Source organism: Osmia lignaria, chromosome 16 (genome assembly GCF_051020975.1).
Source record: "Osmia lignaria lignaria isolate PbOS001 chromosome 16, iyOsmLign1, whole genome shotgun sequence".
NCBI classification, from domain to species: domain Eukaryota; kingdom Metazoa; phylum Arthropoda; class Insecta; order Hymenoptera; family Megachilidae; genus Osmia; species Osmia lignaria.
Genome location: NC_135047.1, coordinates 2,527,435 through 2,541,640, shown reverse-complemented (window position 1 = coordinate 2,541,640; position 14,206 = coordinate 2,527,435). Strand labels below are relative to the sequence as shown.

At 32.9% G+C, this 14,206-nt stretch overlaps 1 protein-coding gene across 3 annotated transcripts in view; it reads right to left on the bottom strand.

Moving 5' to 3' along the window:
* Positions 1-14,206, bottom strand: part of LOC117600812 (dystrophin, isoforms A/C/F/G/H) — a 346,950-nt gene that overhangs the window by 322,053 nt on the left and 10,691 nt on the right. For 2 of the 3 annotated variants that reach the window (XM_034316725.2, XM_076692879.1), the window contains exons 4-28: positions 13,424-13,485; positions 13,233-13,325; positions 12,438-12,515; positions 12,271-12,363; positions 12,074-12,163; positions 11,801-11,999; positions 11,378-11,526; positions 10,916-11,311; positions 8,130-10,688; positions 7,905-8,057; positions 7,367-7,528; positions 6,768-7,070; positions 6,550-6,693; positions 6,297-6,467; positions 6,038-6,220; positions 5,861-5,977; positions 5,670-5,789; positions 3,335-4,780; positions 2,914-3,141; positions 2,323-2,838; positions 1,613-2,250; positions 1,109-1,256; positions 629-742; positions 363-539; positions 184-291 (exon numbers count right to left, since the gene is read on the bottom strand). In XM_034316725.2, the coding sequence (XP_034172616.2) occupies positions 184-291; positions 363-539; positions 629-742; positions 1,109-1,256; positions 1,613-2,250; positions 2,323-2,838; positions 2,914-3,141; positions 3,335-4,780; positions 5,670-5,789; positions 5,861-5,977; positions 6,038-6,220; positions 6,297-6,467; positions 6,550-6,693; positions 6,768-7,070; positions 7,367-7,528; positions 7,905-8,057; positions 8,130-10,688; positions 10,916-11,311; positions 11,378-11,526; positions 11,801-11,999; positions 12,074-12,163; positions 12,271-12,363; positions 12,438-12,515; positions 13,233-13,325; positions 13,424-13,485 (8,447 nt within the window). The remainder of the gene's footprint in view (positions 1-183; positions 292-362; positions 540-628; positions 743-1,108; positions 1,257-1,612; positions 2,251-2,322; positions 2,839-2,913; positions 3,142-3,334; positions 4,781-5,669; positions 5,790-5,860; positions 5,978-6,037; positions 6,221-6,296; positions 6,468-6,549; positions 6,694-6,767; positions 7,071-7,366; positions 7,529-7,904; positions 8,058-8,129; positions 10,689-10,915; positions 11,312-11,377; positions 11,527-11,800; positions 12,000-12,073; positions 12,164-12,270; positions 12,364-12,437; positions 12,516-13,232; positions 13,326-13,423; positions 13,486-14,206) is intronic. The other variant, XM_034316729.2, reaches the window with a different exon arrangement.

Here is a 14,206-nt window from a genome sequence, read left to right as displayed (position 1 = left end):
GATCGCGACGCTAATAGGAGGAAGCTTCTGATTGGTTGGTGAATTTTTTACCACGAAATTCAAACGTTTAAAAATTTTAGTATAGCATTTTTTGTACAGAACATGTTTTGTAATAAATACGCGATTGTATGAAAACAAAAATAATTTATATCAAGTGGAAAACGATGTTCTTTGTATACTTACTTGTAATTCTACAGAAATAGGTTGCTTCGCAGATTCGCACTCTTTCTCTAAGTTGGTGTAATTTTCCAGTACATCCTTTACTTCCATTTCACGATCTTCAACTTTAGTCTGTTGCATAAAATATTGTTAATTATTTTTCTTTATTAATTGTTTAAATAAATAAATATTTCCATGCTTACCATAACATTGTTCATAACTTCAGCTCTCTCTTGCTGAGGTAAATCACGAGATATATTAATTCTTGTTCGAGTTTCCATAACCCATGCCATAACAGCATCCAATGTACAAATATATTTTTTAAGAGAAGCAAGTTTATTTTCAACATATTCACGATGATTAGAAAGACTTGTATTAGCCTAGAAAATTAATATTAATGATTTAATTAAACTGGACCTACAAACACGCTATCCATCATTTTCGCTTAATAAATTTCAAATTTAATTACCTTATCCATGTCAGCAAGTAGTTTGTTACATTCGTCTTCTGCCGAGGGAATACCATTTTGATTGATTAAGTTCTGCAATGCCCTTTTACGAGAAGAGAGTTCTTCCTGTCTTGCCTAAAAAATAATAATTATCATTTTGTATATAAAATGTATACACAATTTATTTTATATGAAGAAAATTTAAATTTAATGATAAACTAAGCAGAAAGTAAGAGTTCAATGCTATTTATGTCTTGGCACACTTTAGTCTATGTAGTCATGAGATGGAAAGTATTATTAGGTTCACTTTCAGTTTGATAACGTTACTTCCAAGAAATTAATGTTTAAATCATATTTATAGCAAAAAAACAAGATATCAAATTTAATTTACAATATATTACACTATGAAATAAATTAGTGTCTGCATTATTTAAACATGAATAGTGATTATACTTCAAAATTAAATTGCAAAATTACTATTTTCTAATTCTATCAACTTACCTTAATGAGTGACAGTCTTATTGATAATGAAGTCTCGTCTGAGGGATTTGCTGCAGATACCAATAAGGAATTTATTTGTTCCAAGATATTATAAGCACTTTCCAAAATTCTACTTTCATTGTTCACTTTCTTCTCCATAGCAAAACACCTTAAACAATACATAGTTATTAAATATACTATAACAAAAAACACCTAAAGAAAGACTAATATAGACGCGTTACTAATATTGAAAAATTTATTTCCGTGTATCAATTTATTCACAAATTCTATATTTATTAAATGTTAAAAGTTAAATGTAATGTAGTTTAAATTACAAGGAATGTTTTCTTATTGTAGGTTATTCTACGTTGATCACTACAGCAGCAAAGGCAAATCACAACTGAAATAGCTCTATAGGAGAAGGAGGCTTAACAATATTACGTGTGTATCAAAAACTATCGGTCTCAAAGAATAAAATATGAACATTTGTTGAATAAAATATAGTCAATCTAAATAACTACGTACTTCTCTTTCCTTGAATTTAAATCGGTTATAATATTTTGCCAGCGACGCTTTATCGTTTCTACCATTTCTTTCAGTTCCACCATATCTTCTGACTTAGCACGGCTGAAAATACTTGCACTTGAAACGTTGATATTATTCATAGTTCTCTGCATCCTAGAAATCTCCTGTTCCAGCTCAAATATTTTTGTTTTTGATACTTTCGAATGACCAAGGGAGTGTAATCTTCTCAATGAATCTTCCGTTTTATCTAGCCAGTCCGAAAATGTTCTACAGGTGTTGCTAATTTCTTTCCACTTTTCATAACATTTATTCCAACGATTATATCTTTCTACATAACTCTGATTGACATTTATCCATTCGTCTCGTAATTTGTCGCTCAAACGTCTGATCTGTTCGGCTTGTTCCCTTCTTAACTGAGAAGCAACATTTTCGAAAACAGAATTGATCTCTTCGATACTCGGTTTGAGGATGTTCAAAGCGTTGCTAATTTTTTTAAGACACTCCTCTTGGCTGGAGAACATTTCATAATCGTCGCCATTCAAAGGTACTGAGTTTAGAGATCTCGTCACAGTCACAACAGCTTCTCTAATCTTATTAACTTTCATGGTAAATTCTTGCATATCAACACCTCCCACATCCTAAGATATAAAAAGATTTAATAAAAATAATTATAACAAGAAGATATAAATAATTTCAATAAGCTTACATACCACTTCAACTTTCTTATCAGTTACATGCTTATCTTTATCCTTACTGCCGCTAAATCTTTTAAATTGTGAACTAACTTCCTGCCACCTGCTGTTAATGCTATAACGTACAGTTTCAGAATATCCAACGTTTAATCGTTTCAATTCAACTGCTAAGTCGTTTAGTTTGTGAATTTGTTCTTGTTTGGCATCAAATTCTTCAGTGAATGATTCTAATTGCCCTTCATAATTGTTCACTTGTTCAAGTTTTAATGGCACGTCCCTAAACCAATCCTCAAATTCCGCAATTATGTTATTGTACTGTCGCAACATTTCTTCTGCTCGCTGTGCTTGTATACGTCTCGTTTCTATCTCAGACATAACTTGGTGCCATTTACTTCTCAATTTATCCTGATGTTCGTTCTTTATCTTCTCAGCTCTAATGGGATCAGATGTGTGCACTGTCATGACTAGACCATCGCCTTTGCTGATTAAAGCTGCTGCATCTGGTGCAAGAGTACTAACTTCGCCCTTTAGTACCTGGAATATAATTACATCAATAAATACTATACATAAACTTTATTGCTCTCCAGAAGTTACAATAATTATACGAACCTCCAAACGCTTAGTAGGATCTTTCTCATTACTAATGCTACTGATGCTCATTAACATAACATCCATTCTGTGTAACATCAGTTGAGCAGCTTGTTCAAATTCCAAAATACTTTTCTCTAAACCCGTTCTGGATAAATTTGTTGAAGCTTTAAAGACCCTCTTATCACCAGAAACCTTTGCATCTGCTTTATGCTGTTGCAGTTCCTGCGATAATTTTTCTGCCTGTAGCTATACAGAACAAAATCATAAAAAAATTTTCAAAGTATTAAACTGATTTATGTATATGTTAACCTTCACCTATTATTAAATATCCACAAAACTTTTAAGTCATAACTGTTACTGTTACAATGATTACATTATTAATAGCACATTATATGGACAATGCAACTTAGCATGGCAAGATAAGTGCTATTAAAATTACCTTGCCCAAGAGGTGCTCAACATGTTCTCCTAAATTTGGATCTTCCCCTTCTGAACTGGAACTTCCAACATCAATTTCTGTATCATCAGAAAAAATTAAAATATCGTCGGTTTCTTTATCGCTTCCATAGAAGCTTTCACAATCTTCTAATGTATCATCTTTTGAGATACTTCTGGCACGTCTAAACATCAAGGATTTTGTGCTCCTCTCCGAATCGAGATTTTGATTTTCATTACGTAATTTAGAGAAATCAGTATCCCTTAACGGAGTTGATTCTTTTTCATTATGTGTTTTTCTTCTTTTCGCATCACTTACTGATGGCGAAAGAGAAATATGAGTTTTTGAACTTAATTTTAAACGTGTTTCGTTATCGTCTAGTATAAGATACTCGGCAATGCTATCTTTGTCTTTCAATGCACAAGCTTTCTCAATTGTGTCAGTTCTACTTATTTTACATAATTGTTGTGAATTCATTGAAATAGACTCGTGAATTCGTGTAACATTCTCCTCTACTCTCGTTGATTTATTGTACGAAGTTTGATGCTCTGATTGTACATTCTCAACATCTAATTTAAGAGTTAACTTCTTAACATTTTTTGCAGCATATGGATCTACTGCACGTTTTTTCTTTAAAATAGGAATAAGCTCCCTTTTTTTGTTAACAATTTGATTTCCAGTACTACTTGTACTACAAATCTTACCCCTAGTCTCTTTATCTTCTGTATCAGTATCTACCGATTCTGGTTCTGTCTCTGTATCTTCAACGATTTCTACTCTTTCAACAACTTGTGGCATTAATCCTACACTGACATTAGCACTTGGCAATATTACATGATCTTCAGGAGATGCAACTGACTTTACTATTTCCATTTCTTTCACTTCAACAATATGGAAAGGGTTCATTTGTGTATGGTACATATTGAATGGTTTCGAGTCTGATGTGACCAACGTGTTTGAAGAAACTTGAGAAAATAAAGAGCTATTTTTTGATAGAAAGAATTCTTCATCAGCCACGTATGCATCTGAATCAGGAGACGAAGAAGATGGATCGTCATCTATGTGTACAACTTGTGGTTGAGAAGTTTGAACAACATCAGGGACAGAACTCATGTCTAATTTCCGTCTAACAGTTTTACTAACATCTACGATTTTAGCTTTTACTTTTTCAGATTTTATAGATTTCCTGCTTCGATGAACAATTTCGATTGGAGAACTTTCAGGTGTGTTTCTAACATTACATTGACTTTCGTCAAACGCAGGATTAAGATATCCTATGCCATATATTTCCTCATTCTCGTCTATCAATTTATTTTCTTTTTTAACTAGTTGCACCGAAGTTTGTTCCGGCTGTTTAGACAATTTAGTGCGTCCATAATTGTCTCTCCCCTTAGTTTCTCCCACCTTACTCTTTATTAATAAACTGTCTGTGATCTTGTGGATCCATTCCTGTGAAAATATGATAGGTAACAGAAAATTCATGGACAGGCAACAGTTAATTGAAAGAGCATTGTTAATAAGTGTGACAATATCAAGCATGGCCAAAATGAAAGTGACAATGCATTTCATTGTGCAAACAAAGCTTTTTCATTGCGTGTATCCATCACCAGTACAAAAACTTGGAGCACATTTTTATTCATTCCTCATTCTGTTTGTTTCTGCATATCAGATTCACACTTCTGAAAATTTATACAAGGGGAGAGACAATGTCATAAACGATTGATCTATAATATTTTTTTTTTCCATCCACCAAAGTTGATATCTGTGTTTTATTAATAGTGACAGTATTATTTACATAGCTAGAGACACCTCTTGGACAGAGTCAAAGTGTTTTATAAGATGCACTGGTGTATAGTGTTACATAATGTAATGTAACTAATACTTAATTTTAATTGTTTAAATAGTGAAGTGTTAACTATATACATAATAGTGATTATACTTATACAATTAAATATAATCAAAACTTTTCTATAGATGTACATACATAACTTATACAATATAAAATAATTAGTATAAAACATAGTTACTTTAGCATAATTATCCTTTGGCTCTTAAAGAATTTAAGAAGACTAATGCAAAAATATATTTTTCAACAATCGTAAATTTTAGTAGAATTGAAACATTAGTTTTTAAGGATAAATAGTTGTATTATTTCAAAATATAAAAAATTATGTGAAATTATATTACGAACAATTCTTTTAATGAGATATACGTAATGGTACTATAAAGCACAAGCATTACATATACCAGATGTTAAGTTAAAGAACAAGCAATACAAGCCATGAAAAGATAAGCAATGAATGATGTTTAAATTAATTACACAAATATAATTACGTACTTGTATTCTACTAGATACAGCTTCCCACTTGTTGCAGACTGCTGCAACCTTTGGATAGTATGTATAACGTTGCAATTGGTTGACCTTTGGTTTTGCTTCAATCATTTCAGTTTGAACAGCCTTAAACCCAGCACAAATATTTTTTTGTATTAAATACAACTAAAACATTAAAACCATAAATAACTAATTACCTTGCATTGTTCAAAGTGATTCTCTGTCAGTTGATCAACTGGAACACCATCTAATTTATTGAGTTTTTCTTCCATTTGTAGAAGCCATGCATTTATCTCATCAACATTAGGTTCTTCCTGAAAATATTAATATTTTTTAAGTATCATTACGATTTATCAAATATTACATATATTTACCTCTGAAGAATTACAAAGTCTTAATCTTTTTTCGGTATTTGCTAATCTGGTAACGACATCCGACAACTTTTCTTTAAGTTGCTCTAAGTACATAGGATCACAAAGTTTGGAAAATTCTTCCTGAGAGTTTAACAACTTATCTTTTACGACATTTAGTCTTGGTATCACTTCTGTCAAAGTTTCCTATTTAAAAAATAATAGCATTAGTATTAAAAAATATCCTATTATACATCGATTTAACGAGTACTTATGTACTTACTCGTACATATATCGCATTAACTGGTAAATCAGGCATATTTTTTTGCGTATCTAGTTCCTTGTTAATGCTATCTAAAGACATGTTAATATAAGACATATTTTTGTACATGTCACGTGATAAATCTAAAGCAGATTCCAAACATGATTTTGATTCAGTTATATGTAATCCCAGCTGCAATACATAAATAATTATATATACATCCATGTAATAATACATGATAGTAGAGATTGCAGATACATTATACACATATTACCTTATTGTACAATTCCTTTAACATATCAATTCGTCTTGAAAATTTATCTGGTTCAACAACGCTTTTCTCTTCAACTAATTTTCTACCAGTCAGTATTATATTTTCTATCTCGCCTTTAATCTCGCTCAGCGTTTGATAGAAACGCTATAAAGTTTAACAAATACATTTGTCACGTAATTAATAATTTTATAAAATATGAAGTATATTAAATAAGTTACCAGACAATGTTTAAGTTGTCCTTCAATGGCTTCTGGATCTTCAGACGACAATTCCAATAAACAAGTTGCTTCCTCTATTCCTCTAAGTTCTCTTAAAGCTCTGGATAATCTCGGTTCTAAATTTGTCGGGCACCGGAAACGTTGAAACTTCTTTTGAACTTCAGCAAACTTTTGATCAATAAGAGTTAGCTGCTCTTGCAGCCTAAGTGCAGCTTCCTGTTTTCCAGAAGCTTTGTAAGATTCAATTTGCAACACCATTTCTTCAAGAGTAGAACGTTGATGTTCCATTTCTTCCATTAATTTCTGAATTGGAAATCTTTCATTAATATTATCACAATATTACTATTGCCTATTTTCTGTTATATCATATCAATTATAATTACAAAAATCATAGGTGTTATATATTATACACTTTAATTAATATATTCACAAAATATACATATAACAAACTTCAATTATAAAAACATTCTCTGCCATGCTCCTTCATAACTTGTATTAATACAAAAGCAAAGAATTTGCGCTTTGATTGACACATCAGTTTTATTATTTATTTATATAAATATTTAGTAAAATAATATATATATATATGACTAACAGACCTGATAATCATGAGGCAAATCGTCAGCAGTAAGATCGCAGTCAAGACGTGCTGTTAGTACAGAATCTATTTGGGTTAAGGAGTGCTGAAGAGCAAGAATGCATCCTTCTAATTGTTGTGCTTGCTTCACTGATCCTTCCAGCAGCTTTGCTCGCTGCCCTGCCTACTCAAAATATAATTCTAATTTTCTATGTAACTTTATTATAATAGCAGTTGTTATGTATACTATTATTCTTTTATATTTCTTAGGTATTACAACTTATGATACTTAAAGAATTGAACAAACATTATTGTATCGAAAATCTATGAAAGCTTCAAAAGAAAAGTAACATATTCGTTTTCAGTATAACACATATGCAGTAATTTAATAATTCATCATACAAGCAAGAACAGTTTTCTCGACATAAATATCTAAGATTTCTTTGGCAACGGTGCATGCAGTTAAAAATAAACATATTTTTAATGTTATAAACAAAATTTAATAATGAGTATAAATACACGTATCGGTTAATATTAACAAATACACAACATTTACGCACCTGATTATTTAAAGTTTCCCAGCGACTTGTTAAGTTCTCTACATCTGCTTGGATAGATTGTGTCATAATATTGCTTTCAATCAACTGTTTGCCAATTTCTTGTATTTTTTCAAGCCTTAATTCTGGATGATTTCGTATGTAATTTTCTAGATCCTTTTTGAAACATAGATATAGTTGCATAAGTATATCAAAAAACTTTTTTAATGTTATAAAACTTTTACTTACATCTAGTTCTTCTGATATTTCTTCAGCATCAGCAGCACTTTCCGTTGATTTCTTCAATCTCTTATCTAGTTTATCCAACCAATCGCTTTCTTGTGCAACTAAAGCACGAAATTCGCCATATTCGTGACTAGCGTTTTGTAAATGTCTATATCTTTCGTAAATACGATCTGTAACATCAGTCCATCGAGCATTTAAAAATGTAAAACGTCTACCAAGTTCCTGCACTGAGGATCCTTCTGAACTTAACAGTTTGTCATTGCCCATTTCATTGAGATTTCTGAACTCTTCTACTCGTTTATCAATCTTTTCCTTTAAAGATTGATATCGTCCGCGAACTTGGAACAATTCAACCGATGATGTTATTTTTGTTTCAGTTGGTATTTCTTTTTCTAGCGATGATAACCATTTTGTAAAATCTTCTATTCCATTGATAATCTCGTCATTTTTCTTCAAAGCGTCCTCATACTTATCATTTAAACTTTTAGCACCATCAACAACGGCATTCCATTTATGCGATACAACTTCCAATTTATTATTTAATACGTTCGCGAATTTTGGCTCAGAATTTTCAAGTAATTTGTTCGTACAAGTTTGAAGTTGTTCTATCCTTGGTTTTGTTCGATTTATATCTTCACAGAAAGATTGAACTTGCTTTAATCTAAGCTCCATAGATTCAACATCATTTGTCACGTTATCTTTTGACAATTCTTCTAGGTAGTGATGTGATTTTTCAAGCCAACTTTCAAGATCAGAAAGTTCATCATTGAATGTTTTTAATGATTGTATATCTTTCAATAAATTCTGTTGACGTTCTTCAAGTATTATAGGTATATCACTCCACTTGGTATTAAGATCTTGTAATGCCTCTTTAAGTCTTTGTCCCTGAGAGTCTCCATTAGTTTTCATGATTAATTCATGTCCAACACTGTTTACATAATTAAAAACTTCCTGGTGTTCTTTTAAAGATTCCTGTAGATCACTGAACTTTCTTAATTGTTCTGCCATTGTTTTATCATCTGACATCACTATATGTTCTGACAGTAATGTACTTTCCACGTTATTAATAAAAGAAGTAAGATTCGCAACTGCGTCGGTATATTTCTTTGGTGGTGTTTTATCAACAGCATCATTTAATTCAGCCAATCTTTCAGACAGCATTTTATATAACTTTTCCCAGCTGGAAACAAACGTTTGCACGTCTGTGTTTATATTAACATTTTCATTGGTACCGGTTTGATTTTCTGACAGTTCTTTGGCTTTTTCTAACAACTTTTTTATGCGTTCCTCGTGAGACTTCATTGATTTCATCTTTACCCTAAATGGCTCGATCTGATTGTTACTTTTGTTTGAATCAAACCATTTGGTATAACTATCTAACATTAGATTTAAACTAGCCAATTCCGTTTTAAATTTTTTCACCTCTTCCAGATGTTCTATACGACTTTTTATTTCGTCGAGTCGATTACTAGTTGCCATCCAACAATTTTGGATGTCTTTAAGTTTTGATTCCTCCGCTTCGGTTGATTCGTTTGCATTATTTAATTCATCAAGAAGTTGTTTCCCCAATTCTAAAACTCTATTGTATTCATCTTTGTGGGATTCTATATCAGCTATCGTGTCATTATATACTACTTTCTTTTCTTCAACACTTAATTCATCAAACATTCCCTCGGATCGTCCAATTTCTAAATCAACATAATCGATCCACTTATAGAGATTATGCAGAGCAGATTCAAATTCATGTCTAGCGGTGCTATCTACACGGCGTTTCTTTGAATCACTATGCGGTGTTGACGTTGCACTGATTTCTTCTTTATAAGCAATACTTGTTACTGTCTCAGACATCCATTCGTTACCTGTAATCATGGTTGTCTCTCTTTCTGATTTTAGGTCAAACTCGAATCCTGAACTAGTAATCCTTTGAGTCTGCACTTCCATTATTTGCCCTATAGCTTCCCATTGATCTTGCAAATTTTCTAACTTTTCCAATATAGTAACACATTCTGGCGAAGTACTTTGCCCTTCCAATTCTTGAACCGATTCTTGCAAAGATGTTAATTTTCTTTGATTTGAATCCATTTCCATTTTCAAAATCTGCAACCTTTTAATCCTTTCCAATACCTCGCCAATCTCAGATGCCGGGTTTGCCTCCATTTGTTTTAATGTAATTTCAGTTTCATTTAACCAGGATACTAATCTCTTGTAATCGTCATTAATGTTTTGCCAAAGCGAAGAAAGAGACTGTAAACGTTGCCTTCTCTCTTCTTTCCACTGGCAAATGTGAGTCCATCGTTCTCCAAGAGCAGATAATTGATCTTCCATTTGAGCATAAACCGCTTCGGAATTTTCCTCATCTACAACAACTACCATATTCCTCATACCATCGACGACTCCCTGTTGCGCTTCAATATCTTGTTCTAGTTCATTTAATTGTTTCAGTTGATCGTCTAAAGCAGATTGATTTAATTCAATAGCTGCCATTCGCGAAATTCTATCTTCGGTACTCGTTAACCATTGCCGTAATGCATCTAATTGGCCTTGTTGCATTTGCATAAGTACCTATAATAATTCAAACATAATTACTAACACCTCATTAACAGATAATTTATTAATAGACTTCTTAATGGTAGCAATTATTGAGTGGAAATCAATTAATAAGCTTTCGATCATTGATAATTAAATAATAACTCAAGAGCAGTAATACAATTTGGTCGCGATAAGTAATGCTTATCTATCTGATCTGTAACAGCTAGATAAGATTAATTAGATGTATACATTAAACACACCTCATGAATTTTAGTTTGTCTTTCCATCGCGCTCATTCGAAGTCCTTCCCATCGAGAATTTAATAGTGACATTTGAACGCGGACTTCGTGCTCTTCGTCCTTGTGTAAACCACCCTCCGCTAATAATCTCGCACCTTCCTGCAGTACAGCACCGACACCGTCCTGGTGTCCGGATAACTCCATTAGAAATGTTTCATGCTCGTGGAACTGTTGCTTTAATACTTCCAAACTAGATCCAGGTTCTGGAGCGTGATTTAATTTATCTTCTGCCTCAAGAAGCCAGGTGAGAACTTCTTCAAGAGCAACCTGATAGCCACCGAGTTCCACGGACACATTCGTTGCTAGACTCATCGGCCTCGAGGTTGGCGTTCCAAAATTTGTAAATGATAATGGATTCTATAAATAATATACATTTAATATTCACCGTGAATTGCATAAAGGATATGAGATCAAATTGAATACCTCAGCTCCGGGTGTTGTAACCGGACTACTGTCACTCGCTACTGAAAGATCTATCTCGCCTATATCATCTCCGGAATGGGGTAACGATTGGAAGAGACACATAACATACATCATTATTGACTTCTTGTCTGGCACCGATGTGTTCACGTCTATGATAAATTGATTTATAAGTGTCAAATTGATAATAGTAAATAGAGACATAACGTCATCCCTTTATGGTCCAAGCATACAATGGGGTGTAAAGTAGACTCCTTTTGGTTAAAAAAAAGATAGGGGAAGAAATTTTGCTTTCAATGTTGTGAAAATCCTGGGAAAATCTAGGAAGAATGTAAGAGGAGCATAAGATCCTAAGGAGAGCCTAAATTACTTAGGTCAAAATAACTGGACCACAAAGGATGTACCCAATCTTTTTCTTTGATATACCTTCTGGATCCAACAATCGCTCGATACTCAACTGTTCCTGAGCGATACGAAATGCGTGATCCAGTCGAGCATTAGGATGTTTACGCGCTATATTATTAAAATCAAACAAATGTGGTTTCCATTTGTGGAGAATCGCGTTAAATGCCAAACCATCCGACCAGGATGTGGTGAAATTTTTAATATCAACTCCAGGGTAATTCTAGAAGACAAAGAAGAAATGTTATTGCACGAAAACAAGTACTAAAGTTCTTTAGTGGTAAAGTATGTATTTACCTGTGAATTCTGACGACACCATGCTAAAAGAGTTTTTTCCAAATTCGTCTGCTGTAATTCCGTCATTAAATCCTTGAGATGGTAATGTACCTGAATCAAAATATTAATGACAATGAATTAGAGTTTCACAGAAAGGAGTAATTAAACGAGTAATTAAACATTCATCTTCAGATAACTAAGCCAGTCGTAAAACTGACCTGCCAGTGTAGAATGATACTCCATACTAATCCAAGTGTTAGCTTAGGATTACCATCAACGATATCGTTACTGCTAATATTTACGAGTTTCACCTAAAATTATATAAACCAACATTAATTTACACCTCTTCATTTATTCTGGTGGGGATTTAGTACCAACAACTCACATTATTCTGTTCTAGAATTTGCAGAGCTTTATTAACATTATTTAGATGATGAACTCTCATTCGACCACGTTCTCTTTTCTGAAAAATATAAACCGAATCAGATGATTTTGATCTTTAACAAACAAACTTTGCAAATCTATTTTCAGTATTTCGCTGACAGTGATTTGATTTATTTGTTTATTTTATATTTTTATAACAAAAAAATAGACAAAATGCAATATACATGTAGGGAGAGACAAAAGGAGCTAGACAGAGCCAGTAATGCTACTCATAAAATGAAATTGTACAACTACTTTTTATCTAGAAAGGATAAAAGAAGCAGAAATCCTAAAAGCAAATAAAGGCACTTGTGAACAAGGCGCGCTTTTCTCTTGGAATGCTCTTACGCCTACTGTGCACAGATAATCGGCAATCTTATGCAAATATTCGTAGTACTCGATACGCACACCTGCTTGGTATTCTACTGGCAAAGTCTCATATCGTAAACACGGAACGCACTACACCAAAGTGTATTTAAAAAAAGAACAACTGTCAGCGAAATGCTTGTAAGATTACATCAGATGTGGAATAAAAAAAAGGACTGCGTCCGTCAATAATAAGTTATCGTGACCCATCGGTTTGCTTATGTAATCGTACACATTGGCGTAATTAAAAGTTTTTCTCAGGTGTATTATATAAATTCCAATAACTTCAGGTGGGATAGTCAGGCCGCATTTTTTGGGAACCAGGCCCATCCGGGCCTCTACCTACTTACGCCTATGATCGTACACCTTCGCTAAAGAGCTGTGTACTTACGTAAACTTTTGATGTGAGTACTTCCAAAAGGGACAACAGTCGATTGCCATCTCTCAGGTCGACGAACAAATCGGTAATCGGTTCGTGATGATTCTATATGAAAATGGTAATTAACTTAATTAATTTACTAGGCACTAAATTAATTTACACCCTTAATAAATTCCCATATGGAAAATTCACGATTAATTTACCTTGAGTAATTGCGAATTTATCCATTTTGCAAACGTCTTCTTCTGTACATCCTCTCGTTCATCTACAACATACAAGTAAAATCATATTCATTAAAGAAGAACTGTCTGTGTACCCGTCTTTTAAATATAAAAATAATCAATCTTCAGACATGTCTCGTATTATTTAATGAAATCACACTGCAAGTTATATAATAAATATCACGTTACTTAAAGAAGTTTATCTGAAAATAAAGAAACTCAAGCATCCAAGGCATTATCATTCGGATAAGAAGAAAAGAAAGGCATCTAGAGTACATATATCTTATTTTTGCAGTAACAGCAACGGTTTCATTGTCATTTCAACACGAACGCGAAATTATTGTCGACGTGGCAAACGACGGCTCGTCATCTATCGCGTTGACACTCATTGACCTCGGTAGATGCAGCAGTAAACTCTTGAAATTTAGGTCGGCCAACAGAAAGTCATAAAGCACAGTGTGCTTAAATACCTGGCCGCTTTCGACCCGTCAACGAGTTGATTTTCAAAAGACTATTCGCCTTTTAGCGACGACCCTGCTACGAAACTCGTCTACTGACCCTACATGAGTAATCGTCTATTTAAAACCTGAAGACTCATAACAAATATTTTGTATCGTAGGTCTTTGCTTCCCTTTTGCATTACCTACTCAATGATTCAGTTGTACCATGAAACCGCAATTGTCAGAAAAAAAAAAAATTAATTACATAAATTTTGAAGTTAGCTTTCTTCAGAAAGAAAAATTATTAATTTGTTATTACAGAAGG